The sequence below is a fragment of the Protopterus annectens genome, chromosome 3.part0 (assembly GCF_019279795.1).
Source record: "Protopterus annectens isolate FY-2018-M chromosome 3.part0, PAN1.0, whole genome shotgun sequence".
NCBI lineage: Eukaryota > Metazoa > Chordata > Ceratodontiformes > Protopteridae > Protopterus > Protopterus annectens.
In genome coordinates, this window is record NC_056731.1 from 7,626,997 (window position 1) to 7,648,896 (window position 21,900).

The following is a 21,900-nucleotide window of genomic DNA, read 5'->3' on the forward strand; positions in this document are numbered from 1 at the left end:
TAGCTAAAAATTGTAAATAAAGAAAAAAAATAATGATTTGAAGGGGCCACTCAGGAATTCATGGCATGGCATTATTTTAGCCTCAGAACTGGGAAATTCTGAGGAATTCAGTATGGTTAATATGGTCAAGTAGGCTTGTTGTAGCCTTTGACTGGAAGATGCCTTGAATAGCAACCAGACTAATCAGGAAGTTCAAATATTTTTTTGAAATGGCTCTTCTTGAGATGTCTCTCACTCAGCCATCATTATTGTCATTTCAACCTGTGATTTTTTGCAGTATTTAATCAGTTCATTTGAACAGCTAGTTAAAGCTTCTATTTTTGTAGCCTTTTGTTACCTGAATTTATATATTCCTTCAGCATTTCTCTTATTTTAAAGACCTCTGACCGCATTGATTTATTTTTTCTCTAAATTGCTGGAAGTTCTCTCTTGCACGAAAGCATAAACTTGAACTGTTTTTGTAAGGTTCTTCTCAGAAAGAGTTTTTTTCTTCTCCTTTTCTAGCTGATTTTCTCTTACTTTCTTCACATTCATCTTTGCTGACATCCAGGCAGTGTGATTAGTAACTGAATTTTATCCAAAATGATAGTTTTACTGGCTTTTTTTGGACACTTTCCAGTGTTAAAATTGAATCAATCAGTTGATCAGTGTGCAGTCATTCTGAATATTATTAACACTCCTGGCCTTTCTGAAAGGTGGGAAAATGCTGTGTGAAGTCCCTGGGGCCTGTGCTAGTAAGACGAGATTACGTAAGAGGAAATCAGAGGATGCCAGGTCAGATCTTGTCCTTATCAGCCTGGGGTTAGCAGACAGCATTCGTGGTGCTAGTGGTGAAAAATCAAACAGTTTCTGGGCTGCAACATATTGCAACTTTGATAATTTCCACAGGCAGTGTGACCCAATGTTCTTCTCCTCCTCCTTTAACCCTGGATACTCAGGGAGATTTGGCTGAAAGATAAGGATGGGGGACCCTAGGCCAGTCCATAAAGGATTTATGAGTCTCAGGCTTTCTCAAAAGGGGATCATCCAGAGAGGAGTCAAAGGGAGGAAAGAACTCACTATCCATATCAGTCTTGGGAGACAATGGCCACGAGTCTAGACTCCTCAAGGAAATTCAAAGAGGAGGGAATCTCCCCTCCAGCCAGCTTCAGCACAGAAATGCCCATTTAAGGTATATATGCACCGGGTTGGATGTATGATGGCCTGGTGTTGAGCATCAGGCATCAGGAAAGTGATGCTAAAGAGGGCTCTTGATAATAGCAGCACAGGAACATGACAGTCCAACACCCGGTCTGATGTTGGCATCTTGCGATACTACCAAAAGGAGAGATTTCGCACTCGAGTGAACAGATCCTCACCAAATTGGAAATATCTTCCCGAACTTAAAGGCCTGGCATAGGACAACCTGCTGGACCTGCCTCTATTCTGGGTCATCTAACATGGCTTTGGGAGAAAATATGGAGAAAGAGCAGTACTCTGCCCTGAGTAAGATCAGAAAGAGCCAAGCAACATATGTGTTTATTCCATGGAAACAAGGCAGTCTGGGAAGGGAAGTGTCTACACCACAGGATACATTCTGAAGGTGGGAACCAAAGGACTACCCGCTCCCCCAAGGTAGGCCCCTTGTCATCTGCCAAAGTGGATAACAGTGTGAGCTTCAGCCTCTGGTAGCTGAGGATGAAGCAGTCATATGTGGGGACCAGAGGCCATTTCTGTAGATGAACCTGCTTTCAAGAAGTTTTTCTGAAGTCTGCTCTCCATTTCTCTAGCCTTCTGACAGCTCCAGGTATCCACCCAGGCACTATCACTGACCCATGTAAGAAACATTCAGATACTATTAGTCTGCTGATAGGCAGGCAAGGAGTTGTTTCTTCTAACATCTGTGTATGGCCACTGTGAACTTTTAAAACTTGTGGCAGTGTTTTGTACAACAGACCTCTCCCAGACAGAAGATACAATAACTGCAGTGAAGCTTGGCCACATAACAATTAAGGGTTTATTTTGCTGCTTTAGTTAATGAACACAAACTTTTCAAGGGCTGTTGGTAACAAGATCTAAAATATGTGGACAGCAGAAAAGACCAAACAACAAAAAATTTAGAACCAGTGGTAAAGTGGAGAGAAATAGTTCAATGCAAACAGCAAAAAGCAAAAAACATTCTCTCTACAACGTCAAATATCTTAAACCAAATACAAATTTATTAAAACTGACAAAGCTTTCGGATAACAAAATATCCTTCCTCAGTGTCTTACATAAAGTTAAAAGCAAGCATTTATATACAAAACACATGACACAGCCATAATCTGATTGCAATACTTAATTAGTGCTTAAAGACATAGTAACTCTAATGGAACATTAATCAAGGAAAAAACTGGTACTGTTGGTGCTTTTGCTAGTCATCCCAAACATATTCATATTACCAATAGGCATACTAGCCATAAAAATTAAGAAAACATTTTTTATATGTAAGTAGACAAACGCACTTTATTGTCAATATTTATTTTTTCCTAATCTTTCTTTGTTTTCTTTTAAGAACCGGTTTCAAAGTGACCTGCTTATTTATACCAGCGGCTTTATCCGCTTTGGGTCTCAATATCCATTCGTATTCCCTCATATAAATATTATTATGATCACCCTGTCGTATTCCTGAATGGATAACAGAAATAACCCTAAAAGTAAATACATGGTTAGAATCCATCATAGAAATATGATGTGCTAAAGAATTTGTGTCTACATTTTTCCTAATCTCAGATTTATGTTCAAGGATTCTATCCCTTAATCTCCTTGTTGACTTGCCCACATAAAACCCGGGACACTGCGTGCATGTAGTAAGATATCATCAGATTATGGCTGTGTCATGTGTTTTGTATATAAATGCTTGCTTTTAACTTTTTTTTATGTAAGACACTGAGGAAGGATATTTTGTTATCCGAAAGCATTGTCAGTTTTAATAAATTTGTATTTGGTCTGAGATATTTGACGTTGTAAAGAGAATATTTTTTGCTTTTTGCTGTTTGCCTTGAACTGTTTCTCTCCACTTTACCACTGGTTCTACATTTTTTGTTGTTTGGTTGTTCCTGCTTGTTTGGTTACTGGTGGACGTCATATTACTTTTTATATGACACAGCCTGTGATGGAGAACCCTTCTGGTGTTCGTACATTAAATGGATTGTTACAGAGGGAGAATTCTTTGCTTGGACATTTTAGTTCTATGCACAATGGAACAACTACTCGGAATGTGATGGCAGGTGAGACAAATGACTTTTTATCAAAGCTACAGACCTTGGAAAATAAGGTTAAGAACTTTAAAAAACTGCAATGGCAGCGATACAGTTTCAACGCATATACTGCTCTGGGTATTGTGCCTAGGGGACTGCGAGTTTTGAACATGCCATCTTATGGCAATGTTTATCCTGAGCTATTAAAAAAAATGTCAGGAACTGACTTTTTTATGCCTAAAGAGACTGAATTGTGTGTAGAGATTAATGACTTGGAGAAACAGGTTATTGAATCATCTAGCTTTATGCCTTATATCTTTCAATATGATACCATGCTGGGTAGATTGGACAGCTTTGATAAGCAGCTAGAAGCGACGAAAAAGAGGAAGTTACAACATGATGTCAATGACTTTAATAACGGCCATATTTTTAGTTGGCCAAGAACCTCTCCTATTATAAGGAATACTGTTGCTGGTAATGATAACGTTAGTAAAAATGCTTCGTGTACTTGGGGGATAGCTTCCGAAAACATTTCTGTAGCATTTCATACACAGCAAGTTCAAAATGAGCACCCTGTTCCCGATGATGAATCAGATGTTAACAACTTCTCTACGAATGTACCAACAACGTTAGCGCATACTGATGATATGTCCAACCGTGAAGTAATGGTTGCACAACATTCTGCAGGGAAGTAGAGTGAGAATATGCCTAAAAATTATTTTTTAGGAGCTTTGAAGGGCTTAAATATCCAGTTACCGAAGAAGATAGTCCCCCGAGAACGGCAACGTTTCCAGCAATGCTCGAGGTCAAGAGGAAGAACAAGGAATGGCCCTGTGACCAGGAGCAGGGCTCAGGAATAGTTAGATGTAACAACAAGGTATTTGGCGACATTGAAAGTCTGAAAATAACTCTGTTGCAATCTGTGACTGTGTCGACGATAAGTCTTCTATCAGATATTGAAATATGCGACTAGCTTGATAGAATAAATGCTTCTGATGCTAGGGAATTATATGTTTCTGTAATATCTCCAGGGCTTGAGTGCTTTGATGAGTCGAGAAGACTACACTTGCATTTTCCTAATAGTGCTAAATGCAAGGGGACTAGGGAACTACTTGATGAACATATTTTTGATAGAACTTTTGCTGTTGAGGGTAGAGCTGTTAATGTTTATTCCCCTGATCAGTTTGATGCATGCGCATTCACTGCTCGACATACTACTAATGGAGAAAATAGTAACAGCTTTGGGAAAAATGGTCAGGTTATGTCTGAGCATTTTTAATTGTGCACTCAATCTAATACTGATAATACAATGATTGTCGATCATAATGAAATATGTGAATTATTAGATGTAGTACCTTTGAATTGTGATAATGCTATCCATGATGTTAATGATATTAACATCGATGCTGCTACATCCCAGCAGGTTGTTTTTAAGCTTTAGAAATATAGGTTGACTGATGCACAGCAATCACTTCTGTCACATAGTATTAAGTTTATTCCTGCTGCACAGATGATGTGGTTAATGCTATTATGGATTTGGCGCTTTTTTCAAGGAATTTGAACCTGAAACACATGTATGGTGGGAATAATGGAACAGAAAATAATCATCTCAAAAGGAGTAGTATTTTTTACACCAGTTAGTCACCCTGTTATTTCTGTTTTTAATGAAATCTGTGAAAGACAAATTTGTGAAAGTTATATGGAAAATGGCTCCTTTAGTATGTATAATTTAAATAGGTTTGAGCATGAAGCACTGAGATCCCTACATGAAAATGAACAGATTGTGATTAAAGAAGCTGATAAGGGAGGTGCTACAGTGATACTTGACGTGGACCAATATGTACATTCGATGCTAGGTCTTCTTAGTGATGGAACTACTTTCAAAGTGGTTAATAATAGAGAGGTAGACGATATGATTAGCAGGGTTAATATGTCTAGCTATGATCTTCAGTTAATGAATGACATAGATCTCAATACTTTTCACTATCTGAGTGTACCATGTCAGACTATTCCTGCCCTCTATGGATTACCAAAGGTTCATAAATCCCTTGATAACCCACCCATGAGACCAATTGTCTCGGGTGGTGGTTGGATTATGGAACCCCTTTCTGTCTATTTACAGTGTAAACTGAAGAAATACTTGAAGTTTGTTCCAAGCTATATAAAAGATAGTGGTGATTTTTTGTCACAACTTTATAATTGGCATAATAATGATGATGGTCATGATTTCTATATGGTAACATTAGATGTAAAATCATTATTTACTATAATTCCTAACACCTATGGTACTGAATGCGTAAGAATACTCCATCGACATGGTTCAGATAAGGGTCGAACTACTGAAACACTATATGAGCTTTTAGATTTAGTTCTGACAATGTTTTTGTTTTCTGTGGAAATGTCATCAAATCTCAGGTACTGCAATAGGCACAGCAGTAGCAAATACTTATGCCAATCTAACCCTGGATGTTTGGGAGGAGGATTACATCCACGGAAGTAATAATCGATTTGCTATGAACATTCGGTTCTATAAGCGTTTCGTGGATGATATTTTTTTTATTTGGAGAGGTAGTGTAGTGGACTTGCATGATTTTTTCACAGATTTGAATGGGACTGTCGATTTTCTTAATTTTGACATGAAGTTTTCTGACGATAGGTTAAATTTCTTGGCTATAACATTAAGACAGAATCTGGACTACAAACTAGTGTATATAGAAAGGAGGTCCAGGTAAATAAATACCTCCATAAGAAAAGTATGCATGCCAGGAGAACCTTCAAAAGTGCGCTGAAAAGTCAATATTTAAGAGCTAGTAGATTGAATACAGAAATAGAGGTATGTAATAAACAGATGCAGGAAATAAGTAATGATTTTTTAGCGAGAGGTTATAATATGGAGGAAACAGAAATTGCTATGAAGGATGTATTGAGATTGAGAGATTCTAAGGCTAGACCATATTATTCTGCTTCCGGCACCTCTGGTACTGATATTATGGATGTTAAAAATGAACAGCCACTTAGATACCTTATGACGTACAATAGGATGAGTAGGACAGTTGAGAAAGTAATAAGAAAGAAATGGTTTATCTTAAAATCTATACCTGGGAATGAAAAATGTTTACCTGATAAACCCTTCTTTAGCTATCGAAACTGTAAGAACTTGAACCAACTGCTGTGCTATAAGGACTTTTCTTTAAATAACTTGAAAAGGTCAGATTTCAAAAAGAAGGGTACATTCCCATGCTTTAATTGTTCATGTTGTGCTAGGATAAACCAGGATGTGGATTTTGTGCACCCCGTTAGTGGTAGAAAATTTACTTTTCGATGCACAGCAACATATAACACTTCAGGGATAGTACATCTTCCTACATGCATGCAGTGTCCCGGGTTTTATGTGGGCAAGTCAACAAGGAGATTAAGGGATAGAATCCTTGAATATAAATCTGAGATTAGGAAAAATGTAGACACAAATTCTTTAGCACATCATATTTCTATGATGGGTTCTAACCATGTATTTACTTTTAGGGTTATTTCTGTTATCCATTCGGGAATACGATGGGGTGATAATATTGATATGAGGGAATACGAATGGATATTGAGACTTGAAGCAGATAAAGCCCCTAGTATAAATAAGCAGGTCACTTTGAAACCGGTTCTTAAATACTGACAATGAAGTGCTTTTGTCTATTTATATATAAAACATTTTTTTCTTAATTTTATGGCTAGTATGCCTATTGGTAATATGAATATGTTTAGGATGACTAGCAAAAGCACTAACAATACCAGTTTTCTCCTTGATTAATGTTCCATTAGAGTTACTATGTCTTTAAGCACTAATTAAGTATTACAATTAGATTATGGCTGTGTTTTGTATATAAATGCTTGCTTTTAACTTTATGTAAGACACTGAGGAAGGATATTTTGTTATCGGAAAGCTTTGTCAGTTTTAATAAATTTGTATTTGGTCTGAGATATTTGACGTTGTGGAGAGAATATTTTTTGCTTTTTGATAGCAGAAAAGAATCAACACCTGTAGATGTGATCTCCTAGTGAAAATGTAACATCATGGCATGCTCCAGTGTATGTTGCATGCTCCCTTCAAGATGAAAACCTCACAGCAAATATATTTTGAAATGGAATGGAACAAAGAATAAACTCACTTTGAGAAACATCAAGGAGAACCCCAGATGTTAGATCTGTAAGGCACTTAATGTAAACCTTGGTGATTAATACAGCATTTAAGGAGCATGAAACTGCAAACTTTCCAGCGTTGACAAGAGGCAATAAAAATATTTCAACCTGCTGGAATGAAGTGGGTATCAAAAGCCCTGGGGGTAAATGGAATTATCCTGAATTCATGTACATAACATCAATACAGACCAAGAAACCAATCCATGCAAGTGAGAACTTTACCCTTGAAGACCCATGTGAAAGGATATACAAAGCAAATACTAGAATGCTAACCCACTGCAGATGGTTACCCTCCAAGGAAGCATATTCTTTCACTGCAATTTATGTAATTTCTCTTAAGACAAGAATGAATCAGATAAACATTTTATATAAAAGGCCCATAATCAATAAATGAACATTTTATTACTTTTGATAATTTTCTGCTAGTTCACTGGAAGTAAAAACAAAATTGCACACAATGCAAATGTCAAACTTGAACAGCCAAAAAGTAGTCATTTTTTGGGGTGGGGGTATAGCATAATGCAATGAATGCAAGAGTGAACACTGGTGAACTCAAATTTCAAATATAAACAAACATGAAAAAAAAAAAGCTGCATGTATGCCAATCACTTAAAACAAGTTTTAAAGGTATACACACTGCACGGGATAATAAATATTTTATGCATTTGCACTATAATATAAAAGCTTTTAAGAGACTTTTTCATTTCAACGGTGATACTTATAAGTTCTGAAACCATGGGTGAGTTTCTTAAATGGGAAAATATGTTCAATTTTACAAGGTCTGAATTCATCCAATACTTCCATGTTATGGAATGAGTTTCCCCACTGATTTTGACATCTTAATGGGGCTCCAGAGAAAAGTAAAAAAGCAAATCACAACAAAAAGAATGTGAATGCAAGCTCAAGAATACTTACGTTTTAAAAATGATCAAAGTATACATACCTTTTAAACCTGCCCTTTTATTGCTGTCAATTGTTAGCAGAATTTCTACTGCAGACTGAGCATTTTTTGATAATTCCTCATCACCTTCTGGCCAAGTTAAGTCTATAAGAATTTTGGCAAAAATTAAACATATTAAACAAATCAGTTCTGGTGTATTATTTTTGAGAGACACTAATTAATCCAGCATAATACAAATAATATAGTCTTGAACATGCTTGCAGCAAATATATATGAAATGGAGTACTGTGCACCTTATTTTAAAGTGGGATGTTCTTTCTAAACAGTAACATGGTCTTTTGCTCGTGTTCACATACAAAGCAGGACAATGCCAACACCAGTTAGTAGAAGGGACCTTGATTCAATCTCTCACCCAAAGGGTGGCACACCATTTTTATACTGTAGTCATATATTTAGCATTTCAGGCATGATCTCACATCCAAGCAGGGACTAAATGCCTCTCTTCCAGTCAAATGGCAGATAAAGTAACAAATGGATTTTACTGCAAAAAGAAAGTCAGTATTCCAGGTGGGAAAATAAGGCTGTGATACCAGATGAAACAAAAATAAGGGCTTATAATGGGTCCCTTATATGATTTAAATGTTTAGTACAGGAACACCACGAAGAGTTCAGAAAGGCTCAGTGCCTAAAAGCATGTGCAATTGAGCTACAGACTATCTGAACAAACGAGGGTGAACACAAACATACAACTCTTGCAGAGGGCAACGAATATAGAAGAATGGACACAGAACCATAAGATTACATTATATGATGCGTGTATATACTATGACAGCTAAATAATGTAGCAGACCACCTCAGATGATCTCCAGCTTTGATCCACAAGGTGCATTTAGCCAAGTCAATTTTCCTTCAGCACTCATCTTTCTAGGAAAACACCTCATGTAGACAGACTCACTACAGCAGACCATGTTCAAGCTCCTAATAGTTCTTCGTGAGCAGGCAAGCAAGCCAGGTGCATTTCCCCTCAGATGGGCTCGGCACATTAGGTCATACAGAAGATACTACTGGAAGTCAAGAAACACACAGAAGCATAGTTAATTTAGGAACTTACCGTAATTGCAAATATTCAAGTATATTCATTGTCATTACATCAGTTCTGGGATTCCTACTTGCAGGAATCTGACAGACAGCTTTACACTGTCTCTTGGTTTGAGGTTATTCCCCTCCACTTAAATGTCAGGACCTCAGTGGTACAAGAGGGGCATCAGCTGACACCATTTTCTGATCTTTCCTGCTCAGGCTGAACAGGAAAATGTGGTTATGTAAGTAAACTTACCTTAACCGTTGATGTTTGAATAGATTACTGCTGCAAGTAGTCTATGCTATACGTGACATATCCTGCCAAGGATAGGAAATCGTGTTAGTATTCAAAAGCTTCTGGGCACCTTCCACATGCACTGCACATCTGAGGAAGAACAAGGGAATGCTGGTATAAAGGCAGACATATCAGTACCAAATTCAGCACTTTCTTGTCTCACAGAAAAGGAGGCTCGAGTCCAAATAGAATTAGTTATGTGCTAAGATAAGAGAGAAAAGCAGAGATAAAGGGAATCCTTCTGTGGCACCAGATTAGATAAAGGAATAAGAACTAGTAGGAGACTCAGAAAGAAAGCACAATAGTTGAGAGAAAGGAGAGAGGGTGTTGATCTATTTAAACATCTACTGTTAAGGCAAGCTTACTTACACAACTGTACTAGGTTCAGCATTAGATCACTGTTGCAGTAGCCTGAAGTATATGGAATGATTTCCAAAGGAGGAGGAGGAGGAAAGGACAGAGTCCAGTAACCCTTGGAGAATAGTCCTACCAAATTCTACTCTTGCCCAGGAGAAGGAGTTTCTTTATATTTAGTTAAACTGTGTACAAATGATCAAGTCGCTGATGCTAGAATACTTCTAGAGCCTACCCTTTTCAAAAAAAGCTATAGAAGTGTCCAAATCTCTGGTAGAGGAAGCTTTGATCTTGAAAGGAAGAGTCTTTAAATGGTGTGAATAGCAACACTAGATGACATGAGATAACCAGGATTCCTACTGAATTGTCAACGGCTTAGGTTGTCGAATGCTTAATCATCGACACCTATGCAAACGCTTACAATACAGAACGCCTACATCATTTAATTCTTTCCTCAGGAAAGAATTCACATGGCCGTTATCGGGGATTTGCCCTTTCCCCAATGTAGACCGATCTTGGAGTTGGTATATTTAGTTGGAGGGGAAGCCCCCCCACTATGTTTGGGTGTGTTTATATTGTTTATGGATGGCCACCCAAATTTTTTCCCCTTGAGGAAAGAATTCAATGATGTGCCCATTTGTTACTGTTAGCTTTCGACGGTTAGGTGTCGATGTTTTAGGATTCGACAACCTAAGCTGTCAATGTTATGATATAGACGCGATAACCATTTGGCAACTACATGCTTTGATACAGCTTGTCCCTTTTTCTTACATTCACAGGAGATGAAGCACTGATTGGAGACTCATGTCCTTTGTCCTGTAAATGTAGTATCAGAGTTGTCTGCAGACATCCATATTAAATAAGATTCTCACGCTCTTATGTTTTTATGCAGGAAAGAAGACAGGGAGATGAATGGAATGATTTACAGTGAATTCTGATACCACCCTCTGGCATGATGGACTGGTTCTTAAGGCTACCCTATCCTTACAAAAGGCAAGATAAGACTGAATTACAATAAGAGCTTGGAATTCAGATGCTTTCCTAGCTGAAGTTAAAGCAGTAAGCAACACTGTGTTCCATGTTAAAAACTTTCAATCAGCCTGATGAACTGGTTCAAAGGGTAAAATGGCATGCTTTTCTAGTACAAAATTAAGATCCTGAGGAGGAGCCACCTCTTTCCAACATGAACAAATGTGAAGTATCCCTCTCAAAATTTGTTTTACCCAAGATAAGGAGGAAAGAAGGGGGATCTAAGAGCAGACAAGCAGAAATGACTGAAAATGAACCTTAATAAATAAATAGGAAAGGACAGATTTCAGCAATTAACACAGATACTGGAGAACCAATGGTATTCAGCCTTAAGAGAGTCCTGGCTCTTGATATGGTACAAACTAGAAAATCTCTTCCATTTAACTAAACAGGATTTTCTACTAACAGGCTTCTTAGCCTCCTTTAAAACCTGTTGCACATCATTGCCCGAGGGGGATCAAAATTAAATCATCCAGGCAGTTATTTGTAGAATTTGTAGGGTGGGATAAATCAGAGATCCCATATCCTGTATTTGCAAATCCATCCTATGGGGACGTTTGTTGTAATTATCCTTGGTTATTTTAAAGAGATGGGAGAATCTGTGTTGTCTGGTTCAAAAGAGTTGTCAAGATTATTTTTGGAAATCTTTTTGGATCTTTAAGAGGAAAAGTTATGCACTTACCATAACGTTCCATCTGTGCTGTCCATTTCATTCTTCCTCAACCTGTGGGTTTTAGATCCAGCCCTCTGATCCAACTCAGTCACTTTACAAGCTTAGGATTCAAAGCTCAAGCTCCTCCACTCCATCCCATAATGTCCCATTCCCTCAGATTACCTCAGATTGAGTTTGCTGCTAACATATATGCCTTTCATAACTATGGACCGGGGGAAGGAGGGTGGGGAGGTTGAGGAAAAATGAAAATGGACAGCACAGATGTAACGTTATAATAAGTACATAACTTCTTTATCTGATGTCATGTTCATTCCTTCTTCAACTTGTGGGACAGAGTCCCCAGCTACAACAACCTAGGGTGGCCCTCATGGAAGACTATTCTGGAGCACTGCAGAGCCAAAAGCAGCCCTACTCCTGGAGATAATGTCCAGTTTATAATGTGTAATAAAGATATGAGAATTTGACCATGAAGCAGTTGCACAAATATCAACTGAAACTCTGGAGAAGGATATGCAGCCATGGATCTCGTACAGTGAACTTTGACAGTCCCAGGCAAAGGAATTCCTTTCAAAGAATAAATAAAGGAGATGCAGTTTCATAAGCATTTAGCCAGTGTGGATTTGGCAGCTGCTGCACCTTTTGTAATGTCTGAGAAAGATATGAACAGTTGATCAGATTTCCAGTAAGATTTTGTCCTGTCCAGATAAAAACGCAACTGTCTATGAACACATCCAGGAGATGTAGCATGTATTCTCCCTTGTTCTGAAAATTTGTAAAGAAGACAGGCAGGTTGATTGATTAATACTGGTTTCTGCTGCCACCTTAGACAAAAAAAAAAAAAAGGATGGATTGGTCTGCAAAGATACTCTGTCTTTATGAAAGATCAAATAAGGAGATTTAGAAGAAAGGGCTTGCAGTTCAGATACAGTCTTAGCTGAAGTAACAGCTACCAACAGAGTTGTTTTCCAGGAAACAAACTTCAAATCTACCTTAGCTGCAGGTTCAAATGGGGGAAGAGCTAATGCCTATAAAATCAAAGTTAGGTCCCAATGAGGGGGTTGAATCTTTGACTGGGGGACGAAGCAAAAAGGTACCTCTGAGAAAGGCCTTGCATAATTTTGACAAAGCTAGAGAGCAAGAGTTTTCTCCAATGTGAAAATTTGAAATGACTGCCAATTGAACTTTAACTGTGGAATAATGCAATTTTGGAAGAGGAAAGCCAGGAAATCCAATACTACTGGAATAGCAGCCATAAAAGGGTCCATCAGTTTCTGTTGAGCCCAGATGGAGAATCTTTTATACTTGCTCTTGTAGATTTTTCCGGTAGATACTTTGTGGGAGGAAATGAGAATCTTTTGGACTGGGGATGAAACCCTGGAATGTCCAGCCATCACTGGAACTGGAGAAACCATGTGGTCAATGTTAGGCCTTGAAGATCCAGATTAGTCTGTCCTGAGGGATGGGATAGTAGATCTGGAAGAGGCTCCAGTGGCCCAGGGAGGACAAATCAGGTGAGACCAAAGAAAGGTGAACCATACTTGGCGAGGCCAGAAGGGAGCAATGAGGATTACTCTGCTCTTTAACCGGCGTACTTTCTGAAGAAATTTGGGAATAAAGGATAAAGGAATGAATGCATAAAGTAGACCAGGAGCCAAGCATGGACTACTACAGCATCTCTTGGTGACTGTCCTTGAGGGGGGGGGGGGGAATTCAAGGCAAAGGACCTGCTGCATTTCTGGGGATGCAAAGAGACTGCCGCAAGGTTGACCCCATTTGAGGAAGATCATGTTTGTCACTGACTGATTCAGAGACCACTCGTGAGATGTGACAAACCGAAATGCTGCCAGTCCAGCTAGCTGAAATTTTGTAAATAATTATATGTCACTTGAAAATATTAATATGATTTATATAGAAATGTGACATTGCCTACCCAGCTATCTGGAATTTTGTAAATAATCATATGTCATTTGTGAATATTAATATGATCCATAGGCTTGTCTTACAAATTTAAGAGAACTATATGTTATATGGATATTAAACTAGTAATGCAGAAGTACGAGTTAAACTGTAGGTTATGTACTGAGCTTCAAAAATACAACCACAGTGTACCCTACTGGAAAAGAACAGAAATATATATAAACTATATTAATGGTAGAAGTTGGAACATACAGAGTTAACTTGAAAGACTGCAAGAAAATACGTTGAAATTGTTTACGGTGTGCTATAAAAGTTAGTTTCAAGGCAGCAAGGCGACAGGGTGTCTAGAGCTAGGAGTTTCTTTCTATAGTCTTGAAACAGAAATTATTACTAGGTTTAAAATGTAGAAGTATTTAACTGTTTTATGACTTCCAGTTCTAGGCAAACTTCTGAGAGATGTGTACTTTTCACACAGAGATAATAAAAATCTTGTTGGTATGTGTTAGCCTGGGAACTGAAGGCAAGTGACAAATAGTGATGCCATCTAGCAGTAATGTTTTGAAATTAATTGGGGGACTCTCTGAGACTGTGCATTTTGTATTTGTCTTTGGACCTGGAAACATCCTCTCATCAGCACTTGCCTTGCTAATAGTAAGTAATCAGGGTACAGTAATCTTGCTTAGCTATAGAGGAATATAGTAAAGATTAGTTTAGATGTTTTCTGTATTTATTTGAGACTGTCCTGCAATGTTGTTTTAAAATATTTTCTGCGATTCTGAACTCTGTAGTCACTGTGTTGAGTTAGAGTATTGTCTTCTTTTATTTTTTATTATTAAATATATTTAAACCTTTTAATTGGGGCTGGTTTGTTTAGAGAGATTTAAGCTCTCAGAGTACTTGCATATGTATTTGGTGACACAGTAAAGGCCACTCCATTAGCCTTGCTGTTGGTTACACTTACCATATGGATAACAGTAACCAACACAAAAATAAGCCACAAACTCACAGGTACCTGTGTTCACAGGACAACAATTGTAAGATATCCAAAGACAAGTAGTCGGCACAGGTTAGGCTCCAGGTTAAAATGCAGAACTTTAATGTAACACAAGTGCTTTTACCACGGCTTCTTCAGGTGTATTCATTAAAGATACAAACCCCTCCTTTAAATAAAAATCTAGTAGTCACATGATCCACTTACTAAAACAACTTAAATACACAGTATATAAACACTTTAAAAATACATATATGAAGGATGACTAAAAACACATCTGAAGGATGAGTAAAAACACAAGTAACATATGTCATTCATAAATAAAATAATAACCCATTGTTTAATTTCATTACTCTACCTAAACAAGGGTCTAGACTTCAACTTGGGTCTTAGTGGTACCTGTTCATTAAGACCATGTCCTGTTATCAGCTGTGAGTGTTACTATCCATTTGGCCTCTAATTCTTCTGTCTTATTACAGACATCACCACCTCTCAAACGTTCATAATTTCTAGCAATGGCTAAAAATCTAAATATATGTGAGGAACTAGTGCTTTGCTAAAGCGTTGGACCTACTTAGTTTGCTGATATGGTAGACATGCTCTCCTATCCACTCTTTTAAGGTTCTATCAGTTTTTCTTATGTAAATTTTTTATGCTCTAAATCTGCCAGATATACAATGTGTTGACTTTCACATGTGGCCTGCACTCTAAAATTATAACTCCTATTCTGGTCAGGATGAACAAACTGGTTATTGGTATCTATATAATTGCTGAAAGAGCAGCTCCCACAGAGTTTTGTGCCTAAAACCTCTGCAGGTGTATTTGCACCTCTGGGTACACACAGTCGTCTATTTAATGATTTTTTATTTCTAAAAAGAAACTTGGGCTTATCTATCAAGCTCTTAATTTCCTTGTCCGTAGTTAGTATCCCCCAGTGTTTCTGTATAATGGTCATGTAAGATCTCACATCACTGGAATAACATACTGGCACTTTTAACTTTGACTTGGTATCCCTTACTTCCTTTCTCCTTCCCTCTCATTTATCTGAGAAGTAAGGCTTAGCTATAGTGTGCCTTTGAGCACCAATTTCTTGTATATGCTTATGTATAGCTACTTCATCATAGCCCCTATCCAAAAGCTCATTCCTGGTGGTCTCTGTCCCTGATGGGAGGGAAGGAGAAAGGAAGTAAGGGATACCAAGTCAAAGTTAAAAGTGCCATTATGTTATTTCAGTGTTGTGAGATCTTACATGACCATTATACAGAAACACTGGGGGATACTAACTATGGACAAGGAAATGAAGAGCTTGATAGATAAGCCCAAATTTCTTTTTAGAAATAAAAAATCATTAAAGAGCCGACTGTGTGTACCCAGAGGAACAAATACACCTGCAGAGGTTTTAGGTACAAAACCCTGTGGGACAGGCTTTTTCTGAAATGATATAGATACCAATAACCAGTTCGTTCATCCTGACCAGAATAGGAGTTATAATTTTAGAGTGCAGGCCACATGTGAAAGTCAACACACTGTATATCTGGAACATTGTTTAGAGTGTAAAAAGTTTTACGTAGGAAAAACTGACAGAACCCTAAAAGAGAGGCTACAAGAGCATGTCTATCATATCAGCAAACAAAGTAGGTCCAACGCTTTAGTAAAGCACGTCATCAGCACTAATTCCTTAGTCATTGCTAGAAATTATGAAAGTCTGATAGGTGGTGATATCCGTAATAAGACAGAAGAATTAGTGGCCAAATGGATAGTAACACTCAGAGCTGATACAGGACATGGTTTTAATGAACAGGTACCACTAAGACCCAAGCTGAAGTCTAGATGCTTGTTTACGTAGATTAATGAAAATAAACACTGGACTATTTTATTTATGAATGACATATGTTACTTGTGTTTTTATTCACCATATGTTTTAATATATGTATTTTTAAAATGTTTATATACTATGTATTTAAGTTGTTTTAGTAAGTGGATCATGTGACTTGTGATCATGTGACTACTAGATTTGTATTTAAAGGAGGAGTTTGTATCTTATTTAATGAATACACCTGAAGAAGCAGTGATGAAAGCGTTTGTGTTGCATTAAAGTTCTGCATTTTAACCTGGAGCCTAACCTGTGTCGACTACTTGTCTTTGGACAACAGTAACATTACACAGTAAGATTGGGCACCCTTTAGTAAGGGCCTTAAAAGTAGTTGATAATAGCTAGCTGGTGGTAGTCATAACTACCTTATAAGTCTGGGAGGAAGGGGGCATAGCTAGTAAACCTGTGCCAGCCTTCCCCAGGAGTGTCTGTGGGTTTGTATACAAGTCAGATCTCAAAGTGTGTGTGTGTGTGTGTGTGTGTCAGCTACTTGGGCAGGGACACGAAGCAGTGGTTGGACAGAGAGGGTGCTGGAGGTCTTAGCCTGGCCTCTCAGCTGAGATCTTAACCCTATAGCTGTGCCAGTGGGGAGTCTTATTGGGGATCGGGAGAAACCAGCCCCAGACTGACTGTGATATCTGTGTGCACTTAAGGGAAATTGTACTTTATTGTGTGTGTACTTGTCATCCTCCCAATGTATACATCCCTCACTGGTGCTAGTGGTGAGGACTGAGGCTCCTTGATTACTGGGCTAGTGCAGGGGGTGTCGCAAGAGGCATCAGTAAAACTCTGCTGTGCCTATCTGCTAGAATGTTGTACTCCCCCAAAATGTGTGTTGCAGTTAGAAAGCAGTTGGTAGATATCGCCTACTGCTACACTCTCATTGCTTCTCGAAACAGAGGGTAAGATCCAGTTCCTCCTTGTTTGTTGATGTACCACACTATGGACATATTGTCCATCTGAATCACAATAGTTCCTACAGGGTAGAAAGCTGTGTAGTGCTTGCAATGCTAGAAGGACCGCTCTCATCTCCAGGATGTTGATATGCACGTTGGTCTCCAGGGAAGCCCAAGTGCCTTGGACAGCTCATCCCAGAAAATGCCCCCTACCCCATCTGAGAGGCATCCATGGTCAGTGTGGCATTTGGGGGGGAGGAACAAAGGGGCATCCTTGGTTGAATTCCGAGGAATGAAGCCACCAAAGGAGAGAATCTTTGCATACATGTGACAGCTTGATTGGTTGGTTCAGTGGATGATGGTGTAAAGACTGATGACACCCACTGTAGGATTCGCATGTGCAAGCATGCTGTAGGTAAGAGAGTTATTGTGGCAGCCATTGAGCCCAACGCCATGAGAAGTAATTTTACAGCAGGGGATGGAATGGTTAGGATCTGCAAGATATGTAGCGCCTCAGGGTCAAAACTCTGTATGGCGGTAGGTAGGCCATACTTTTGGTTGTGTCCAAACGTGCTCCAGTAAAATCTATTAGTTGAGCAGGAAGTAACAGATTTTTGCACATTGATGGCTATGCTGAGAGCGGGAGCTAGTTGCAACAGGTAGTTCCTGGCTTGGATGAGTAGATGCCTGGTCTACGTAGTTAGGAGCCAGTCATTCAAATATGTGAACATGTGGAATCCCTGCAGTCTGAGATGGGCTGCAAGTACTGCCGTGCATTTGAACACCCTGGGAGCTGTGGTGAGACCAAATGAAAGCACTATGAATTGGCAATGGCTGGCTCCCAGCCTAAAGTGAAGATACCGTCTGGACTGCCCGTCTATTTTGACAAGATAGCATGCATCATTCAGGTCTATTAAGCAAATCCATTCATCCATCTTCAGAAGAGGTAGGATGGATTGGATCGTGACCACCCTGAATTTCAAGTTCTTCACTGATTTGTTCAAAGATGTTAGATACAAAACAGGCCTTTGGTCCCCTGTCTTCTTTGGTACTAAAAAGAACCTTGAGTAGATGCCCAATCCAACTTGGTTGGGAGGGACCTCCTAGATGACTCTCTTTTTAGAGCAGCTTTGTAATTTCTACAGCTGCTGGCACCCTCTGACTGGGAGGTACATTGGGGAGGTAAGTCTATGCTTTGGAGAGATATAAAAAGGGAAGAGAGTATCATCTGGATGCGATCCTTTGCAGCCATTGGTCATTTGTGAAGTTATCCAGGCTTCTGGGTGCAAGGATAAGCACCATCTGACTGCCTCCAGAGAAGGATAGTCCAGCAACCTTTCAGGGATGCTGAAAGGGTCTGTCTGAAGAGGAATCTGAATACTTTTGATTTTATGGTTTTCCCTCTCTGCCCCTGGGGGGGGGGGGTCCCTGAAATTTCTGAAAAGGACCTTGAGATTTCTTGAACCACAGTTGTTTACTACCATGCTGATTCCTGGTGAAGGATCTTTGTGGCGAAGAAAAACAAATGCCGATGGCAGACTAGGTCTTTCCATCTTTCTCACTACAGGAGAGCATCACTCTGACTGTGGGGCCAACCTATGATGAACCATCAAAGAGTGCATTCGCAAAAGATGCTTTGATAGGTTCTGCAAAGTCACACAACTGCATCCAGACATGGCTCCTGATTGCAATGCCAGAACTGGAAGCCCTTGAGGTGCCTTCTGCAGCGTGGGAAATCAACCTCATGGACGAGTTGGATACTGATTGAAGAGTGGCCATTCTGGAGGAAAAGGTCTTGCTTTCCTCATCAGACATGGACTCAGGGACTGAACTTGTTAGTTCCTTGATTAAGTCCCTCTGCGGCCTGGTAAAGTGGGATAAGGAGTTTAGTGCTCACAAAGCAAATGTGACGGAAGCATAAACCCTCTTTCCAAATCTGTCAAAAGCCCAAGACTCCCTGTTAGGGGGATGGACAGTGGAGTTTTCCCGAGCCATCTCCTTTCTGGTGGCTGCAGCAACAGCCATGGCATCTACCGGGATACCTTTGGTCCAGTGCAAGCTGTCTGTGAGGGCACTGTCTTATCTGCCTATTTGGGTATGGGCTGTACAGTGTCCGGTTCCTTCCATGCCCTGGTAGATATTAAATCAATAAGTGAATCCATAGTGGGGGACACCCAGGATGTAGATGGGCTGGTGCCAATAGCTTCCAAAAGCACTGTCTGGGTTAGGGTCTTGGGAGAACCATCCAGCTTTTTGATGCAGGATTTCCAAAATGTCTGCAAAGGAGACGTCGCCAGGTGGAGATCTAAGAGACCCCTCTCCTTCCTTGAAGTCAGTGTTAGTAGTGACCGATTCCTGAGGAGAATCCAAGTGTCTCTTTTTATACTACTTTTTTCCGGGGCACCTCCATGATGGGATGCTCTGGGAGGTATTGGAAGAAATTTGGGGTTCCACAGCTGGAAAAGGTTGGTGGCTTTCCAGGACTGGTTGTCCCAGTGGTAGACGTGAGGTCTCTCTGTCCCAAATTCCATGGAGGCGGGATTTGATCTAACTGTGGGAGAACTGGAACTCCCCTAGAATGGGAAAGGAGTCTCTCCGCCACTGCAAAGGCAGCAGGACTAGGAGGACCAGAGTTTCATCCCTCCAGAGCCAAAGCTGTCAGAACAGACTTCTCCAGAGTCCCTGCAATCCTCCACTTTGAAGGGGGAGTTGGCACTGAGCTGTGAAATGCTGAGGCACCAAGGGGAAGCAACAGCTCCAAAAACTTCGAAGTCGAAATAAGCCCCCCTGGACTCAATGTCTAAGCTTCAGCTCCAAGATGTACTGGGACCGACCCTGTCAGAGCAGAGCGGGTCAGGGAGATGGTTGGACTCAAAGCAATAACTACTACCAGCTCCAACTTCTTGGGTCTCAGGGCTTTCGAAACAGACTATTCTGAAGCAGGGGGAAAGAGCAGACAAGGAGCTAAAGGATGGAAGGAGGAATGTCTGCTCACAGATCTAGAATGGGACTGAGCTGGCAAAACCCCATCTGAATATGTGTCTTGAGAAGTTGTCTCATCAGTCTATCCATCTCATGCCCGGTCAAGCTCTGGGAAGACCTGACAGAAGTTGGAGCTGATGGTGGCCTGGACACACTTTTGGGAGAAGCCTCCATGGGAGGAGACCTCTGCCCTGAGACACCTGTCGCCAAAGTGAGAGGGGGAGCATGGGCAGCTAAAGTAGAAGAGACAAGAACTGTTGGATCTGAAGTTTTCAGATCTGAGGTTTTTGGAGCCTTTCCTGGTGGCTCACATGAGGATCTCTCTGGGGAATGCTTCCTATGTTCTCTGGCCTCCTTATGTTTCTTTACAGGGGTTTGAGCCTCTGACGTGGAAGGCACAGAAAGTGCAAAAAAAAGGAAGCAAGGCCTTTTAAAATGAGCTTGTTCCTATGGTCCGCTAGTGCCTGCAGGTTAAACTCCTCACAGATGTCACACGAACTATCCAGGTGCACTGAGCCTAGACAGTAAACACACTTCCCTGTGGGCATCAGATAAGGGAATCTTGTGCCCACAAGAAATGCATTTTTAAAACTCAATGGTTTATAGACTTCTCAGCCATGATAAACCAAAAAAAAGTCTACCTACACTTAGAAGAGACAAAAAGAACAGAGAAAGAGAAAGAACCAGACAGAAGAGAAAACCACGGGAAAGTCTAACTAGAGCAGAACTTTTTTTAAATATACAGAATGAGATCTAAGAGGTAAAAATGGGAGAAGAGGACAGAAGAATAAAAATAAAACATGACTCAAAGCCAACTTACAGATTATTCAAAAAATTTTGAACAGGAGCACTCAGAGCAGCGAAATCTCAACGCTTTTCGGACAAGTGGCAAATGAGATCTGAGGTAATTTGGGGGAATGAGGCATTATGGGATGGAGAGGAAGAGCTTGAACTTAGAATCCTAAGCTTGTAAAGCATCTGAGTTGCATCCAAGGGTCGAATCCAAAACCCACAGGTTGAGGAACGAATGAAAATGACATCAGATCTTTGGCTATCTGGGGAAGTGGGATAAATATAGGTACATTCCAGACCATGGGAAGGAAAAGTCATCTGTTTTCCAGGACTTTCTAAAAGAAGTCCTGCAGCAGAATTTTTCAACTGTCTGTTGTGAATGGAGACAAACGGAACCATTTGGGGAGTTTCCCACAGCAGGATAATCTCCTGGAAGACCCTTGTGGGTGCTACCATTTGTGTGGGGTCTGTCCTGGACCTGCTCAGTGTGTCTGTCACTGTATTCTGCTCTGATGGAATAAAATCAGCCTGTAGGGATAGATGGCCATGAACTGCAAGTTCCCAGGCTATAATGACTAGTCGGCATATGGGGTAAGATCTAGTTCCCCCTTGTTTATGCACCACATTATAGAGGTGGTATCTGTGATTACCAAAAACAGGTTCTGGGGTCCACAAATGATTCAGCGTCTTTAAAGCCTGTATCAATGCCAC

At 39.9% G+C, this 21,900-nt stretch overlaps 1 protein-coding gene across 1 annotated transcript in view; it reads right to left on the bottom strand.

Annotated features, from left to right (window-relative positions):
• MASTL (microtubule associated serine/threonine kinase like) overlaps positions 1–21,900 on the bottom strand; it is a 1,083,009-nt gene that overhangs the window by 214,256 nt on the left and 846,853 nt on the right. The window contains exon 8 of the mRNA XM_044064547.1: positions 8,350–8,451. Within this exon, the coding sequence (XP_043920482.1) occupies positions 8,350–8,451 (102 nt within the window). The remainder of the gene's footprint in view (positions 1–8,349; positions 8,452–21,900) is intronic.